At 41.4% G+C, this 19,098-nt stretch overlaps 1 protein-coding gene across 1 annotated transcript; it reads right to left on the bottom strand.

Annotated features, from left to right (window-relative positions):
• Positions 1-2,285: 2,285 nt before the first annotated feature.
• zmp:0000000991 (uncharacterized) lies at positions 2,286-17,246 on the bottom strand. Its single transcript, XM_006809416.3, has 5 exons — positions 16,950-17,246; positions 12,290-12,408; positions 12,029-12,158; positions 9,002-9,047; positions 2,286-8,275 (listed from the first exon to the last, which is right to left on the bottom strand). Exons 1-5 carry the CDS (start codon positions 17,060-17,062, stop codon positions 3,083-3,085), a joined length of 5,601 nt encoding a protein of 1,866 aa, XP_006809479.2. The 5' UTR covers positions 17,063-17,246; the 3' UTR covers positions 2,286-3,082.
• Between the last annotated feature and the right edge of the window lie 1,852 nt (positions 17,247-19,098).

The raw sequence follows: 19,098 nt of genomic DNA, 5'->3' as shown, positions 1-19,098 counted from the left end.
CCGGGTTTTCATGGATGCAGTTAAAATGTAGTGCTGTAGCTCTTATTGTCCATGTAGCCTGAGTGCAGTAAAGAATAAACGAGTTCTGAATGCACCACTATTCTCTGCTGTGTATTTGTATAATACAGTTAAAAGCATGCAAAACCTCCACCACAGTAACACAACCGTGAAACGACAACTGAGTTAGTCTTCGAGCCTCCACAAACCTTTGGATGTTTCTGAAATATAAGATAATAAGAGTGCAGACTTGTAAAAACAACACAGCTAGTCAGACACGACCAATAAAAAGAAATCGAATAAACTTCTTTTTAGTTATGCATCGGCCGTGAAGATTTGAATATTAAGTCTCTGGATGAACTTGAACTTTGAACCTCAAGTTTATTCTGCTCATAAACTAAAGCCTGTCTTTGCTCACCTGTGATCCATGACATGTTTGCAAACCAGTCCCGGAACTAAAGCACGATAACGGCCATGCTTATCTTACGACTTCATGGCATTTCTTTCTAACAGTAACGGATAACTCCCCCAGAGGGCGCTGCAGTCTCACACACAAAGCAGTGCATGAAATGAAGAGCACATAGTCACCACTGGATAGCCAAATAACATGGACTCATTTCTCCATGATACTGAAAGAGGAAAGGAAGTAAAACATTATTTTTTCCTCTCTAAATTTTCTAAACTACAAAGTTTAGGGTGAATTTGTGAATAAACCTTAAATTCTACCTGAATCCAAGTAAAACAGAAAAAACAATGAGTGGAAATACTTCAAAAACTGACTGCTTGTCAGGAGGGTTACAATATTGATGATATAATAGGGTCAAAGTAAATGTATTAATTACATGATATACAGGTTACCTACCTTACAACATAATCTCATAAAGAAAACAATAGAAGAAAAAACAATATTATTGTAACTGAAACCGTTTCCAAAGCGGTCCTTCTCGTTTGTTAACCTCTGCTGAATAGCTGCACCTGCAGTAACAAAACATTCTCCTGTTTGATGCCAACACGGCTGCGTCCATGCTGGAGCTCCATATTAAAGAGACCAAAACATGTTTGTTTATGGTCAGGTGCAACCTAATACTGCTCTCACGTGTGATCTGCAGCTCTCATACCAAACAGCCGGCAGGCACTCTGAGTGTCGAGATGCCTACAGTGACTCAGATCTCCGTTTTTCCGTTGCAGATCCCAGACTTTCATGCGGGCCTACATTGGGGGCGTAAACTTCAAAATGGCGGTGCAGTGGTTTCTCTCTGTACCTGTGTGGGCTTCCTTGGGGTGCTCTCTTTCCACAGTCCAAAATGTGCATATTAGGTTAACCAGTGGTTCTAAGTTGGTCATAGGTGGGAAGTTAAGTGTATAGAACAATGTGCCTTTATAAATGTGTCTGAGGGGGTTAATGTTTGGCTTGTAGTCTAAAAGTCTTTGTGTGCCCTGTGAGGCTAAGGAAGTCCAATATAAATACAGCCCCCTGTACTGAACATCTAAAAAACGAAAACATTGATTGATGTAGATACTGACCCTTTACACCTTTGGTGTACAATTACACTTCCTCTGGTGCACTCCCATGTGCAACAGCCTGATTCAGCGCTTTAATACTAATTTAAACTTTATCAGTTAGACTCCTATCTGTGTCTTTATCAGAGAGTTCTAGGTCTGACTTTGCTCTGGGCGAGGCCATTGTCTGAAAAAGGCGTTTCACCTCCTTTTTACACTTTCCCCTTTTATGACATAAGATGGAAAACCACATTCAACTGCTCTGAAAAGTATGACACACAACGTGAAGCAGCCATGCCCTTCCCTGGTGATGTCATGGCTAATAACACAAAGCAGATTGTGGCATCTTAGTGAGAGTCTCTCTGGGAAAAATTTGACATGCATGGGAGAGGAAGTCTGGGATACAAGTACACTGCCAGCAAGAACTCTAATGGATGTTTTATCTAATGATCAACACACAGTGTGTTGACAACAAAAGGAAACACCCGCTTGAACAATGTGTGACTGTTGAACGGCCCCACCTAGAGCACACATTATTTTAAGAAATTAGCATCCACCAAAGCGCTGTGATTGATTTGATCACTGACATTCTCTACAGACTGGAATTCAGAACCAAATCTTTTGTCATGCTAATTATCAACATACCTTTTCACTTAAAGCATGCGAGCACTGCAGTGGACAAAACTAATGACTCAAGGACAAATCATGCCGATGATGGTTATATGATCTGACATAACAACAAAAGTGTAACCAAGGTGATGAGAAATCCCCAAAACATCAGGTCTTGTTAGAAATATTACATTTATTTATAAAATAGATATATTAAGAATTTATCACTGTGCAAATAAGAGCAGGCACCGTATAGAGCACTTTATAAGGGTGAAAACAAATGTTAATCATATCAAGATTATATTTCATCCCTAAGTACAAAAAAAATTATTTTAAACCAAAACTCTGCCTGTTTTGAAAAACAAAACAAAACAAGTGCTAAGAAAATATCAGCTTTACGATTAGAACATTTACCAAAAACTAATTTCATTTCTTAAACATAGCAGAACAGAGATGATGGAATATCATATGACAGCACATTTATCCACATTACCTCAGTACTTATTGCTACCTACCAGGATGAAATGCAAACCTAAAGACTTGTGCAAAAAGCCCAAGCTTACAGAGTAGTTTGTTCTTTGAAACAACTACAAAGATACAGCATATACCTCACTAATGCCATGCGACACTCAAACTATAAATGTCTATTTGTTATCCAGGAATTACAGGTCTGCATTCAAATACAACATATGGTACATACTTAAAACGTATTTAAACTTATGCTGATAATCCATGCTTACTTGTATTGTGTATATTTTTACCCTGACCACAACAACCACTTCCGAAAACCAAATCATGCAGGATACCTGGTGTCCCGACTGAGCTCAGGTCTCAACAGAGTGAAAAAAACAAAACAAAAAAAGAAAAGCAGGAGAGATGCAGATGTCATTACACACCAAAAGATTACAGCACCTCCTTTATCCCCTCCCTCCTGGATGTTTCAGAAACTTGCATTTTTAAAGCACTTGTTCTGCTTTTACAGTTCTGTCTCTTTTTCACCCTCATCATCTGTTTCTAAGTAGTATTCGTCATCAGTTGTTGTGTCCGAGCTGCTGTCTGATGACTCATCAAAGGTGCTAAGGCTGGATACATAACCTCTGGAGGGCAAATGCCCCCTGGACTGGCTGTCCCCTGGATGTAGTACTCCTGGCGAGCTAGGAAAGGTCGGAGAGGAAAGGCTGGGTGGTTTGGACATGCGCCTGGACACTGGTGACAGAGGAGGTGTTGGAGGAGGAGTGGGCGGGGCCTCTGCATCCCACACAAACTGGCAAATGTTCATGTTTGGACTCCGGAGGTGAGCAGGCTTGGAAGCTGTAGCATTTACATGTTGAGGAGAGTCTCCAGAGCTCCAGTTTGCCAAGCACCTGGTCAGCGATCGAGGCAAAGATCTTGATCGCATTTTACCAGGATCACTTGGGAAATATGATTTTCGACCATCCTCAGAAGCCTGGAAGTCATACACTGTGCTCCAATCAGATTTGACAGACCACGGATCCAAATCTCCACTATTACCTCCACAAGAGAAGGCAGACTGAGAGAGGTCACCCACACTCATGAATCTGGATCCTGTGGAAATACGTCCTGGTCCAGAGGGTCGACTGGAGAGAACAGAACTCACAGAAAAGGACTTCCCAGGCTCAATGCCATACTTTAAGTCTGCATAAGAGGATGCCAAGTTTTCCTTGTCATGTCCTGGGCTCACACATGGAGGACCTACGGATGCCCGGCTTTTTCTCGGAACTCCCAAGCTGATCCCTTCTCCTTGCTCGCACGGAGAGGAGGATTCCCTGCGGCGGTGCAGCTTTGGGCTGTAGAAGACGCTGTCGTCTGTTACATCAGACGAGGAAAATGGGGACATTGGTGAAAGAGAGGAGAAGGGAGAGAATGGACTCCTGGGGCTAGGTGTGGATCTCCTGAATGAAGCTGGAAAAGCTGGACTTCTACTGGGACTTGGATCTCTGGAAGAGAGGCTTGTTGCTTTATAATCTACTTGGTCTTGTTCAAGGTCTAACTGGTCAACTGTTGGACCGTGGACCATCAGATAAACTGGGCCTTTCTTTTCAGAAATTTGTTCTGCACAAGCCTGTTGCATGTCACGGCCCGTTTCTAGAGATTTTTCGGTCCAGCTGGAATGCTGATTTCCAACTTTTGTGTTTCCAGCAGCCGAGGACGGTATCAGAATGTATCTATCTTGCATCCACTTGTTCGAAGCCTCTGTTTCCTGATTGTTGTTCAGCACCATTACTTTCTCTGGCACTGTTTCCTCTGGAATTTTGCTACTCTCAACACTCACATCGCTCACATCGCTCGATCCGCTAACAGAAGGTGCTTGTGAGGTTGACCATCTTGTGCTTAATTTTTGCTTTAGTTTGCTAAAGACTTGGTCTACTTTGTTGTTACTCTTGACCTTGTCTGACTCTGACCTTGTCAAACTGGAGTTTGGTGTACTGACGCTCTTCTTCAGTGCAAATCGGCTTCTCTTTGTGTTTTGTTCATTATTAACGTCTACTGAGAAAAACCTGCTTTTCCCCATTATAGTCTCCTTCATGCTTTTGCTGGAGTCTTCTGTCTCCCGGGACTGACTCTCTGTTGAGCTGCTGCTGTTGGAGCTCTGACCTGAATGACGACATGGTTCACCTGCTGCTCCTTTAGTCTGCCCTGTCAGGGACTGTTGACTAAATTTGGTCTCCATGGAAACCGGTGTGTTATTGATATGCTGTAAAGCATTAGGTGTGGTGTTTTTTGGGGCTGTCGATGCATCTACTGTGGATTTAAGGCTGTAAACCAGTGTCTCAGTTACATATGTGGAGCCGTCTGCCTTATCACCTTGCAGGGAGGAAGGTCTGATGTGAATTCTGTTGTCTACAAGTAATAGCTTTCGCTCTTGGCCTTTATCTCCACTGTTATTGTTGCTTGCTCGATCAGCTTCTGAAACCTCAACATTTGGACTTTCTTGTTTGGGAGGTTTCTTTTGGAGGGGTAAGGACAGGGAAAGGGAGGGTCTGGGAGGTGACATAGGAGGTTTGGATGTGGATAAGGTCATGACTGAAACTGGGTCAGTATTTACAGAGAGATGTGGAGTGTAATTTGACTGGGAGGGTTGTGAGAAGAGGGTTGGTCTGGTTGTTCTCGTCTTTCTCTCCCCTTGTGTCATCCTTGCAGACATGAGCGTGGAGTAAGGAGGAGAGCTATAACGAACCTTATAGCCATTTGAAAAGTCAGGAGGGAGGGAGAGAGGAGCTGAAGTACGGCACTGAACTGTGCCAGATTCCACTGATAGTGTCCTTTCATGCCTTGGTGTGGGCAAGTCCTGTCTTCCCTGGTAAAAAATCATTGTATCACCAGCTCTTTGCTTGCTTCGCTCAAACTCCCTGAATGCTAAATCAGCCGAGTCAGATGATAAGGATCTATACTTTCCTGGTTTTTCCACCTCAATGCTGGAGGTCTTGGGTTTAGGGGGACAAACAGAAGAACTTGTTGAACTGCTCAATCTCAGAAAGGAGAAGATGGATGGAGCATTTCGCAGGTGCTTAGATGTAGCTTGAGGGGTCGCTTGGACTTCTGACGACTCTGGCTTCTCCACAGCGATGGACTCTGACTGTTGCAGATCCACCGAGTCATCCCATGTCACTCTTCTCACTTTCTTTTTCTCAAGTTTCTTTGGCTCTTTCTCTGAGCTGCTGGAATATTTCCCCTCTTTTTTAGGGCTTGAAGTTTCTGAAGTGGGGTTGGTAATAACTGGGGTTGCAGGAGGCGTTAGGAGAGTGGAGAAAGCGGCAGAGGTAGGAGAGGTAATGGCAGAGGTGACAGCAGGACTGAGAAGGGAAGAACTTGAGGCAGTGGTGGCTACAGGGTGGCTGCCAGTGGCAGAGGAAGAAGAGTTGGAAGCAGTGGCGCTATAGTCTTTTTTGGAGACAGAACCGACTGTGGAAATCAGACTGGACATACTTTTAGGGTGGAAAGGTTTAGGAATGGAAGCATAACTTCTTTCAAATCCAAGAGGTGTGACAGAGGAATTGTTGGTAAATTTTGTTTTCTGGGACAAAGAGCCAGTGGAGGTTGTATATGCCGAGGTATGAATATTGGTCTGAGAAGGAACTGACTGAGAATGGTAGGAAGGACTACTTTTCATTTTTGAGGTTTGGGGACCAGAGGCATTTTGACATGTATGAACTTTACCATTGACAGTACTGGTGAAATCAAGAGAGAGCGGTGTGCTGATAAACCTCTGTGAGTCTACGCTGTGAGGAGGCATGGGGGTGTTGTTGGGTTTGGGTGGGAAATAATTATTTTTGTACTTGCTGCTGCTCTCTGTGGGTGTATCTGAGCTCCTGGGATTTTGCAAAGCAGATGGTAACTCAGACATATTTGCTTTATATGAACTATCGGTTAAATCATATTTGCCTGGATCTTTAGGTTGACACAGTGTTGTTTGTGCTGTAGCTCTGCTAATTTTAGAACTAGACAAAACATCTGGCACACTGTGCGGCTTTGGGTATTCTCTGTTGTTTACATTTGAGCTATACTGGTGCAAATCACGGTCAGGTGAATTCCCAGCATTTCTTTGTCCGAGATGGTGAGTTCCTCCCTGTGCCCTCATAAAAAGGTTCATATTACCTGTGCAAACTGACTCTGCTGTGTTATTGTTGTCTCTGTTGTTGTTGACCGGACTACCCCTGCTTTTGTTATCAGGCTGACTTGGAGATGTCATGTCACTATTATTATTGGAGGGTGGAATTAAGGTTGTGTTTGGCTTGTCTTTGTTGTTGGCTGTGTCTTTTGGGGTGAAAGGGAAACTGCTTTCCTGGGTAACTTGCTTCCACCAGGAAGTTTGTTTCAGCGTGGTCCTTTTAGGAAAGGAATGGGTTTTCACTTGGGCTGAAGAGTCAAATGCGGGCTGTCTGGACAAGGAGACTGGGGTCTCTGAAAATAGAGTTTTACTTCTGTCCCTGTAGTTCTGTTGACTTTCTGATGGTCCTTTACCTAAAAATGTCTGTGAGGATGTGAGACTGGACTGAATCCTATTTATTGTCTGAGACTGTTGGACAAAGGGTTTGCCGTCTGCATTTTTGTCCACTGCTAAAGGTGCAAAGATGAACCTGTCAGAGGTGCTCTGCTCTCTCAGGCTGGAGGGTGATGGGGAAAGGACAGGGCTAGTTTCAGTTGTCCTGTAAGAAATAGATGATGGAGAGAGGAGTGGTTTTGGCCTCTCTTGTTCATTATTATTGAGAAAGCTCTGTGAGAGGGGTGTTGTGAATAATTTTCCATTCTGATCACTTGGAAAACTGCTCAGAGGGGAGGTTGCATTGAGATTCTTGCCACCAATGTTGCCTCTCCTTAAAGAAAGAAGTACATTGCTGGTTGTTGGTTTGGAGCTTGAAGATGAGTGTGCGCCTTGATGGACAGTTTGTGGATTTTGCCTTTGTTCATTTTGGCTCTGCGATACAGAGGCACTGGTAGCTAAAGCGCTTAAAGAACCTCTGTCTATTTTTCTATTGTCCATCCTTCCAGAGTTCACGTCCAAAGAAACAGTTTTAATCATTTCCCTTTTAGACTCCAAGCTCAAAGGATCACTTTTAGTTGACCAGTCCACTGTGTTCCTCCTGAGATCTGAAAATGGAGGCCTCAGTTGGGTTCCCAGTCCACCTGTAAACCCCCTCTCCACACCATGTTGGCTCCGAGTCTGCTGAAAACCACGGTTTGCTGCAGCACCTGTCACATCTTGTGTATTTCCCTGGGCTTCAGAGCTGCCGGTTCCATCAAATTTTTTGGAACGTCGCAGTCGGCCACTCCAGTGAGGAGCGAGAACCGTGACCATGGAGGAAGACAACATAGTTCTGGGCGGGTCGGCTAATTCCTGAAGACGGTCTGCAAGACCTTTTGTACGGTCCTGTATATTTCCCTCTGATTCAGCTCGAGTTAGAGATCCAGTGTAAGTCCTTGGTTGTGATCCAAATGAAAGTCTGTGCAAGGCATTAAGCTTATGTGTCCCAAAGTCACTATTTGAACAAGCCTGAGTTCTGCTCAAGTCCCTGGTAATCTCCAGTTCATTGCAATCAGAAGAGATGACCTTGTCTTTCTCCTTGGCTGGAAATGGTAGTACCTCTGACAATCGATAGATGCTGGGTGCCTCTATAGAGGTTTGTGATGCAGACGTTCTTCCATTAATCTGTTAAAATAAAAACGTTTACTGACAGGACCCACTTTTTGCATACTAAATTACAATTTTCTGAACACCTGCCATCACCAACAATTAAAATCGTAATACTTTATGATTTATAATATTTATAATATAAATATAAAAGTTCTACAAAACAATTCCTATGACCCATCCTAGGATATTCAATAACATATATTTGCATTTGCTTAGCTGTATCATTAAAGTCCAATGATTTTCATATTCACAGTAAACTTGGGCTTATCATATTATACCAATGCAAATTCTGTGCACAGGAATGTAAAAAGCTTTCTAACTTTGACAGCTAGTAAGCAATGGTAGCGGCTTTTCAGAATTTTAAATTGCCTGCACTGAGGCCCAAGCTTTTCTTGAGTGTCTGTTCCCATGCAGTAGTTATTTAAGAGATCCTTGACAAACAGGTTATCTTGACAGACATGAAAGATTAGCAGGGAAACACACACACAAGGAACACAAACACACCCTGTCACTTATAACTGTTAAAATAATAATTAATCTAAAACCATATTTTTAATGTGGTGTCACCATTGCTTTATGTGACTTTTCATAGATTTTTAAACACTTTAAACTTCTGATCTGTACTTTTGATTCGATTCTGGATCAGTGGGAGTAAAGTTTGCAATTTCACATTTGCTCTATATCAGGTTTACACTGTGCGTGTGTGTAATGTGCTTGATTCTATTAGACTGTGGTCTTTACCTGAAAACTGCTGTCCTTGATCTCAACTTGCTGTGGTTCAATCAATCTGTTGATACAAAGAGAAGACACAGTGTATTAGATTTCTTGGTGCAGCTGCGACATTTCTGTGAAAAAGGAAACTGAGACATTGTCACAACTTTCTAAAATAATGCACTTTTTTAGTTCTGCAGTGCAAATTTTGTTGCATACAAAGACACACACAATTGGGGCAGTCTTTGATTTTGTTAGTGGTGAATGGGCAGTGTAAACTTAATTTTTTTGGTGGGATAAAGAAAAAATGTGGGAACTAATGAGATGTCTCAGCATTAAACACTCACAACTGCTACAAGTGTCATTTCTGAATGTCAGACGGTCCAACTGTTTTGAGTGAAACATTAGAGGGATTAAATCTAGAATTTGCCACAGCAATGCCGATCGACGGGAACGTTCACATTCCTCACATCAATCACCGTCTTTAAACACAACTTTCTCACAGGCAGATGTAAACTAAAGTCACACCTACTAAGCAATCATGCAAACACTTACTTTTTTAAATTGATGTGGAACACGTTGTACAAGTACAGTTCACACACAAGTTGTCTATATAAGGCCATGTTGGACTGACATGAACGCAGGTAACTAGCACACGGTGAAAGGGGGCGTGGCTTTGACATAACCAATAAAGCGTGTTTGATCTGAGACCTCTGCTGACAGGCTCTTATCTTATTTTAATAAAAACCTCTGACGCAATGTTACAAGCAGCTATTATATAATGTTAGATTAACCTACAGAAAGGGTAAATATTTTCCTGAGGCAAAACCAAGGCAACAAGTTTCACCTAAAATAACCTCAGATTCTCCTGCATGACTGATTTAAGGAAGTTTCTCTGTATAACAAATGAAACCACAGGTAGATGATTAATATCACATGTCCCATTGACTTTGAGAATGTAAATACAGACTTCCACACATAGGATTGCAAGAGCTTCACATCTTCTCTTCTTCCAAATTCCAGAGGAAACACTGTTTAAAATATTTTAAAACAAGAAAAACAATGCATTCGTACTACTGAGACATAAGCTAACACACTTTATTAAGCGTACGTCCGCGTTTATGCAAACACTTGACTCTTTCAGGTCCTTTGTCACAGACTGAAGAATGCAGACACAGCTCGTTTACTGATTGACAGGATGTTGTAAATCGAGTGATTAAAATGTGATCAGTGGCAGGCGTTCCTATTTGCAGACCTCAGAAACAGTTTGTGGGATGTAGATTTACCGCTTATTAGGAGACACACTTGGAAAAAGAATGTAGGGAAGATCAGTTCAGCAGCGATACACCTCAAAACACACAAGGAATCAAATCCCAGGGTTCTCGGATATGTCTCAGTCATTTCAAACTCTGAAGGCTCTGCCCATGGGTGTGTCTACAATAGGGTGGCACTAGTCCCTCCCTGAAACACTTTTGCTTCATTTAAGTATTTACAGGAAATCTATATTTGTGTAATATTGCATTATAGATCAAGTTATATAGCTTTTACTTAAGTAAAAAAAATGTTGCCACGTTGCAAAACAACTATCCATCACAATACTGTTTAAATTCTTGTGCAGCTGCACTTTTCACATAATAAATCTACAACAGGACGCAGGGCTGTGTATGAGCTTGAAAATTGTGGTTTCTACACCAGTTTTCCACACTTGTTAATGTCATACAGTGGGGCTCCAACTAAAGATTATTTTGGTAGTCAACTAATCTGCTAATTTTTCTTTGATTAGTCAGTGATTATTTCAATAACTCTTTTCTCCCCTTCATGTTGGCAAACTTCCTGTTCTAGGTTCTAGTACCTCACCTGCTCAAGTCTGTCCACCTGTGAGATCATCCTGTTGTCTCGTCCCATGCTAACCATGCTAAAGATACTCTCTGTCAAGACTTCAGCCAGAGGTGCAGGGAGCCTCTTTACAGGACAAACTCATCTATAAACCTTTGCTTAATACTAGTAAAACAGAACAATACAGAATTAGAAATCACTAATTAATAATAACTAATAATTTGGTTACATAGCATAGTGTCTCAGATTGTGTAGTGTTCGAAGCCATTTAAACTCTTTACTGATTATATGTATAATTAATTACTGATACGGTCCAACCCACAGATTAACTACCTAACGTTAGATGGAAGAGGTTTACTATCCAGAATAAATGCTTATTTTAATTTGAGAAAACAAACAAACAAACTAGGAGGCAGAGTAACTAATCCTGTTTAATGCTTTACTATCACATTTCACTCATTAGCTAACAAAACTGAAAAACTGTGTTCACTTGGCAAGCATCATCCATGGGAAGTTTCTGACAGGGGACGATCGTGGCTTGGGAGTTTGCCTTGTAATCTGAAGGTTGCTGGTTCGAGCCCCGGCTGGGACAGTCTCGGTCGTTGTGTCCTTGGGCAAGACACTTCACCCATTGCCTACTGGTGGTGGTCAGAGGGCCCGGTGGCGCCAGTGTTCGGCAGCCTCGCCTCTGTCAGTGCGCCCCAGGGTGGCTGTGGCTACACTGTAGCTTGCCATCACCAGTGTGTGAATGTGTGGATGATTGTGTGTAGTGTAAAGCGCTTTGGGGTCCTTAGGACCAAGTAAAGCGCTATACAAATACAGACCATTTAGGTAGGCTAACATAAACACTACTGAACAATCATTTACATAAACAAGCTATAAATGCGACACACTAAATTAGCTTTCTAAAGCTGAACCATTCATAGTTGATGTCATAGCTCCAGGGAGCTCGTTACAAAAACACATTTAGAAGGTATTTGTGTATGATGTGTCGACAATAAGATTTTGTCCAGATAAATTTTTATAACCGACGTCATCAATTATAGTGACAAATTGTTGCAGCCCTATCATACAGACAGATGGGGAGTAACTTGATTATGCGATGCCGTCTTGAATGCCAGAGCAGAACAGACTGTTCACTGACGTGCGCTCCAGAAACAAAGTGTCTAAATGAATCTGTAATCAAGGCCAGTCAGTAAATGTATCCCTTCCCTTGCTTACCTGTATAAACTCTTGCTGTGTTTTATGCCTGGATTAGTGGAGAGTCTGAGGACGTGGCAGGAGATGAAGCTGGACTGCTGGAACTGGATGTCTGCATCACCACAGAAAGACGTTTGGTCCTTTCTTAGTGCTGCAACACATTCAGAACTCAGTGATTATGAGGTGTTTACAGCTGAAACCCAAAACAGAAGAGATTCTTGACTTAACTTTTTAAGAGCTATATCTTAAATGTGCGTATGGAGTGTCAGATGAACGTTTCACCTTTGTGTGTTTCCTTCTGTGTGATTGCTGATTGGTGAGAGAACTGCTCAGCTGGGCGTTTGTCACCATGGCGTTCCTCCTGCTTGAATGTTTCACCAAATGTTTCATCTTGTTGTTCTCTAAAAATAAATAAATAAATAAATGAACAAATAAAAACTTGATGCAAAATAACTAAACTTGAACTCGATTATTCAATGTTTGCGTTGAGCATTTTCTCTCAGCGCAAACTCAACACTTTGAAACATTTTTTAGTAATAATGTCTGTTCATCTCTGTGACACCGAGAACGGGCTCTGCAGCAAAGACAGCCTTCCTTGTTCTGCTTCAAAAAAAAGATAAAGATAACTAAGTACTTTTTTTCAACAGCTCCATCAGTGGTTTCATATCTACCCACCAGCAGTCACAGGAAGTTAAGAAGAATTTATCCTAAACTGGATTTAACACAAAACCCTAAAACTACGTACATACTCAAAAATAAAGAAGCGATGTGATTCCCCCTTTAGTATGATGATGACTAAAAGCAGCATCACCAGAACCAGTAATACTGCAATATTTTTTACCAACGTTATGATATTATTGCAATTTCTTTTAACAATTTGCGATTTGCTTAGCATTCCAATGATGATTTATCACCTATTTCCAAGTGCAAATTATGTCCTTTATTTTTTTATGCAAAAAGAGATCGTTACTGTCAGTGTGTAGTTCAATCTACAACATCTTTTCCTGTCCACTCAAAAGTCTAAAACTCAAAAAGAGCCGTATTATTATCATTGTTTGGTCCGCTGTAATCCAGTTTCCGCAGCATGAAATCAAACAGAGAACTGAAGGAAATTCAAGCAGCCATGCTTCTCTCATCTCATCATTCCGGCAGTGCTGGACCGATAAGCAGTGGTTATATAACTATTCGGCATCTCGTTCCACACTTTCTGTTACAACCAGGGTACAGAGCTAACACACCCACTCACTCAAACATGCATATGCACATTTACTGCCGCAACCCAACGCTGAACCCACGCTGGCGTGCCAACTACCGATCACGATGATGACACCAGAACAAAGATGAGGCGGTTACTGAAACAGAAATGTACGTGTCGCTGCAACCTTTGTTCGGTAAACAGAACAAACGAAATGGCAACAATTATCTCTTAAAGGACATGCTGGGATCACTTTCTCTATTTTTATTGCATTCAGGTGTTTGGAAGTGGATGGAAATTGTTGCTTAGGAGTCTTTATCTAACCTGTGGTGCTTTTTGTGATCACAAAATGAAGCCCTTTGATTTTTTTTTTTGTAATAACATGGCACATCATAGAAAGCTGTAGCTCTCACTATCCACCTTGCCTTCAGGGGCCACTCATTGGCCTCATTAGAGTACTGGGAGGTGATTATAAAAGCCTGCCACGACATGACATGAGAGAGGAGCGGAGAGAAAAGAGAAGAGGCAGGGAAGGAGATCTTCGCGCTCTTCTACAGCATTTCAGAGCCAAAGATAACACACCTTCAGTGAACCCCAACCAGCTGCAGAACTCTTCCCACATCACGGCTGTGTCAGTGCTTATCAACCTGTAAGAGCCCTGTTTGATAAGCGACAGGTCTGTGATCAGTGATCACAAGCACAAGACCCAATTTAGAAAGTATATTTTTCATTTATGTGACTAGTGAAAGGTATATGGCTTTTCTTTTAATCATTATCTGCATCACTAGCGCCGTGGTTACATAAACATGTGATGATTTGTCCACCTGAGGACGAAGGTACAGCCTGACGGCTGCAGTCACACAAACTGCTGAAGTGATCATGAAATCGATCGCGCACTGCGGTGCCTCCAGACCACTACCACCACGTAGCTCCATTAACTGAAACAAACTTAAAAATGATGTACGTGGACTTTGGTGCCGCTTTGAATGGATATTTTGTTTGTTCCTTGATGGCCAAGAGTTAGGACAAGGACATCAAACTCATCATCGCATACAGCCTACATTGATCTTAAATGGGTCGGACTTATTCACAAATTATTCACAGCAACAGTTACACCAAGGTCCTTTATATTAAAATATAAAACATAAGATAATATAGGAAAAATAAATAAAATTTTGAGAAATGGTGATGTAATAAATGAAAGAACTCTGTCAGCATGATTCTTTGGTGCTTAAATTGTAAACAAATGTATAAAATTGCAATTATAATTATAATAAAAATATATATAATTATAAAAAAGAAAATGTTTGTGAATCACTGAAAATTTTTTTTTTAACCCAATGTAAATAAATAAATAACAGAAATGTTTTTAAAGCTTTTCTGTGGGACAAATTTGAGTCATTGCTCGGCCCCTGGGCCTTATGTTTGACACCCCTGACTTAGGAGAACAATTCAATAAATTCAATAAAAACATAAATTACATAATCTGATTAGCCAGGGATACAGTAGGGTTAGACATGGCGTTGTCACGGGCTAAATTTTCACTGTTCCCTTTCAGTAGATGGAATTGCTGCCATGTAATAGCTCAACACTAAGGTAGTTATTTCCTTTGTTAATTGAGCGCGTCCTGGATATCAGTTCTGGCTAAAATCGGCCCGGCTGCTGATTGATACAAGAATATGTGCTGAAATACCTCACCTCCGAGGCATCCCTGAGGCGTCCTATTCAGAAATCCCAATCATCTCGACTTGTATTTCAGCTGTGAATTTTATTTTATTTTTTCACAATTTCTTTGTTTTTCATAAAATTAAATGACTGGAAAAATTATTGCTATTGGCATCAGATATTGGCTGTCCTACAAAAAACACGTACTGCCTCAGAATTTCACAATTTGTGCATTCCTACATTATTGTCTTTGAATAATTAAAAAAAAAAAACTGTGGCAAGTCTTCACACATCCCCAGCTGTCACTGGGTAGTTTTGTTCAGCCACGAAACGCTCCAAATGTGAACAACTCGAGATGGAAGAAATGCCAAATGCTTAGTATTGGTACTTTTGAAAATATGACTTGAAAATGTCTTTACTGAACTAAATCTTGGTAGCATGCTCTGGTTAAAAACCCGATGGATTTGAATCCATGTTGAATAACTGAAGTTGTTTTCAATTGCAATTATTCAAATTGCTTATTCAACTTACAGATGGTGTATTTTTTTTTTTGCTAACAAGAAGACAAATTAGCAATTTCTTTTTCAGTTTAGCTGAGTTGTTATAAACTGTCCAGGATGACCTTGTAAATGCATGAAATAATAAATCTATAACCTCATGTGTAGGCATCAGCGACCTCTGATCCCCTGTCTGCAGATGCACAATGCTCATGCTACCCCGTGCTGTGAATTGGGACTCTGTTTGTTTTGATGGCTTTGCGAGCTGATGAGTAATGCAATTGTAATCCGTGAGAGACTCTTTGAGCCACAGTGTTGTGCACAGAGACGCTCGTAAAATTATGTTGGTGTGTTTCCTTCACTTTAGGTCAGCTTTGCTGTGGGTGTGTGTCCATATCTGCCAACTAACACTTACATAACCGCAAGGATCCAAGTGTGGGTGTGAACTCAGCACTGACAATCACATGTGATGCTCCAACTCCGGCAAATGATTTACACCTCAAACTTCTATTTCAGGTTCACCTAAAGACAACTTAATCACTTTGCCTGCATGCAAAGTTGGCCGAGACAAAGTGAGACTTGTTCTTTTGCTGCCACGCCTCGAGTACCTGTCAGATTCCCAGTGGTGTTGTTTATTTTTCAGCCCATAGGTAGGAACAGAGTGGATAGACTTAGGAGGAATTAGCAGGAGGATGTGGAGATAAACTGAGGCAGAGCCGTGGACATGCACAGGCAGCAGGAGTGTGTGTGCCTCAGAGTGAACTCTGGGCCTGGGTTTGCATGTATGAGCTCGCCTGTTAAGACTGAGAAGCTGAGCTGCACAGAAGTACAACACTGATGATGCCACAGTGTGTGGTTTAGTTTAGTCAATGACAAAGGCATGCACCCACACACGATATAAAAGGCAGCACAGCTTGATAACACAGTGAATTCATAAATGCATTCAGTAAAAAAAGGAAGAAGCATAAATCCTATGCTCAAAAGCTCCTTTCATTACATTCTGCACTCAGTCTTTAGAAATATGCTTGAGCCCAGTCGTGTCACGTTTCATGAGTAAGAAATAGAGCGTGTCACCAACCAAACCCTGTTCAAACCCTGCATCCAACCACCCTAACTGAGCTTTACACGGTCGTTACATCAATATGAAGTCGTCATTTATACAGAACAGCACATAACACACATTAATCACTGATATTACTTCTCTTCAAAAAGTTCCACCCGCCTCTTTACTCTGTTTAAAGCAGCAGGTGGGCGCGAAGCAGCTGTAAACCACGTATAAATGGCGAAATGAGTGAAATATCTCAGTGCCGAATACGATGCAATAATGTGATAAATGTTCACAACGTTTCTCTCGGCTGTGAGGTGTTTGTGCGTTTCAAGCACACCGCTGCTTCTGTAAAAATTGATGTTTTTTAAACGCGGTTTGGCACGGAGGCTTCTCTTTCCTCTCGCTTCGCATTTAAAAAGGCAAAACGAGGCTAACACGGCGTACAGGAGAGGCTAACATGTCGTTTTAAAAGCCTCATAAATACTAGATAAACACAAAGTGGTTGGTAAAGTTGACTTTCGGGAGCTTTCCACCTACCTTGCAGTTATAGTCCGTGTCCTTGTTGCTGCTGCTGCTGGTGGTGTCCCGTACAGAGGCGTAGCCGTCTCTCCTCCTACAACTCTGAGCTCTCCTGCGTCACTTGTTGACATCCTATTTTAACCGGTTAAGTAAGCCTTCAACATTCATACTGGATTTAGAGAACATCTTAAAAATTTGGTCCGGAATTTAGTCCAAATTTCCCTTGAGAACAGCCCAGGTACCCGTGACCGGGAGAACCACTCACTGCTGGTTAAAGGTCAACTCTTCCCGTGACGGACAGGTGAGCGGCGGGCAAATGAGCCCGGGCCAACAGGCCTGCTGCTGAGGCTCTTATCTAGAAACGTCACCCACTTGGATCATTTCCTTTTCTGGTCACTTTGAGGAAAAAACTGCCATTAATGCTTTCTGGCAGCATGCCCTGGAGGCACACCTTTGAACAAAGAAGGAAAGTACTTTTACAAGGCCCTCTGTCAGGAGCGTTTGCAGGATTTTTTTTTTAATGAGGAGACAGAACAAAGACGAAAGAGAAATCTGAATAGCTGATCAGAAAAAGAGTGTACAGTAGAAAAATTGGTTGGCAAAATTTAACTTTTACTTAAGTGAAAGCCATAATCCTGCTTAATTGGCCTAACATTACAAATGTCCATAAAAATGTCTTCAAACTAATCTAAGGTGGAGCCCCCCCATGCCCAAACTCCTGAACGCACCCCTGCATTCTGCAGACCTTGTGCTATGTGGTAGAGGTGGAGCAGATTGATCCAGATATGACAGCATTGTTACTAACCTGGTATTGGTATCAGATAGGATTGATTCATTGTTTCTAAGCCCAGTATGTAGCCCACTGAACTGTGTTACATTAAATAGGTTTTTTTTGGAAATTAAGAAAATATACTTCAAACAGACACTATTGTGTGATGTCACATCTATTGTATATATAGCCTATAGCACATTTAATTAACAAGTTTCAAAATACATGAAAAGCTAAAAGGTGTGCTTAACTAATTGTTGTGAGAAGTAAAAGCAACAGTGATTTTGTGGTCGGTAAAATGTGTTCAGAAATTTGCAAACTGATGATGATTCAATCCAAAAATCCTGACACATTGCTCTCCCCTATGAGCAGGCTTTATAGGGTAAAGGGTTTGGTATCTCTGAGAATTCTGGCCTTGTATTCACTTGATATCGGATCAGTGCCGAACAATGCCTATCAATGCCTAACTCTCCATTTGAGGTTATTTATGATACAAAAACACACACTTAGGTTTATTCTTTCAATTTCTTTGAAAAATAGTATTGCAGTCATTTTCCTGTTGCAGTCAGTCCTTGGGTTTTTTCCAAAGAGGTGTTCTGGGTTATTTGTTCTCTCACCTGACAACAGTTTTCTCTTTCCATTTCTATGCAAAATCATTTCACATGTGGCTTTTCTGTTTTTTTTGTTGTTGATTCATTGTTCATCCTTTCAGGCTCACAGCTTTCACACCAACTGCCAGAAAGAGTTTCTGCATGGATAACAGCACCATCTTCCTGCTCTGCCACACTATTGTTGCAACATTTTGTTGTCCATGTGAGAAGGAATGCAGGAGGCTGTTGTTTGTACATGGATCAAAGTGAAAATATAACTTTACTGGTGTCAATCAACATAAAACCAAAAGCAGAATATGAAAATAAGCTGCAAAAGGTCTGGTTAGTGGGCTAAAACCTCAAAAGAGTAGAACCAGTTTCAGTATAAATTAAAGGTGCAATGTGAAAAATCTCACCACTAGATGTCAGTAGTTCACTGTCAGCTAAGTTCTTTTTTCTTACCCCTGCCAAGTGCATAATCCTATCTACAGTAGTTGCTGTAGGACAAATAACTGGCTGCCATTCATCTGTAGTGAGTTAGGTTGTCAGTCTGCTGTTTACCTCAGCTCGCAGTATTTGCCCACGTCTATTTACTCTGGAGGAGGCTGTAAATCTTTGTGAAAGGAGTCCCAGTTGATGAGTCAGTGAAGCTCACTTCTATGCAATGACAGCAGCAGTGAGGTGAGCTGTTGAGGATATCCTACATTTTTCTGTAGGTCAAAACTGATATTTTTGCAGCTGTTAGCCTCTGCTAGCTGCTTTTATCCAGCACAAATTTTATTTGAAATAGAGCTACCGTTGTTGGGCA

This window comes from Neolamprologus brichardi, chromosome 9 (genome assembly GCF_056152115.1).
Source record: "Neolamprologus brichardi isolate AB-2024 chromosome 9, ASM5615211v1, whole genome shotgun sequence".
NCBI lineage: Eukaryota > Metazoa > Chordata > Actinopteri > Cichliformes > Cichlidae > Neolamprologus > Neolamprologus brichardi.
This window is presented reverse-complemented; position numbering and strand designations above follow the sequence as displayed.

Coding starts and splice junctions, on each gene's coding strand:
- zmp:0000000991 (XM_006809416.3), bottom strand. CDS start 17,062: ATGTCAACAAGTGACGCAGGAGAGCTCAGAGTTGTAGGAGGAGAGACG. Junction 12,159..12,289: donor ACAGAAGGAAACACACAAAG/GTGAAACGTTCA, acceptor AATGTGTTGCAG/CACTAAGAAAGGACCAAACG. Junction 9,048..12,028: donor CACAGCAAGAGTTTATACAG/GTAAGCAAGGGA, acceptor TTGTATCAACAG/ATTGATTGAACCACAGCAAG.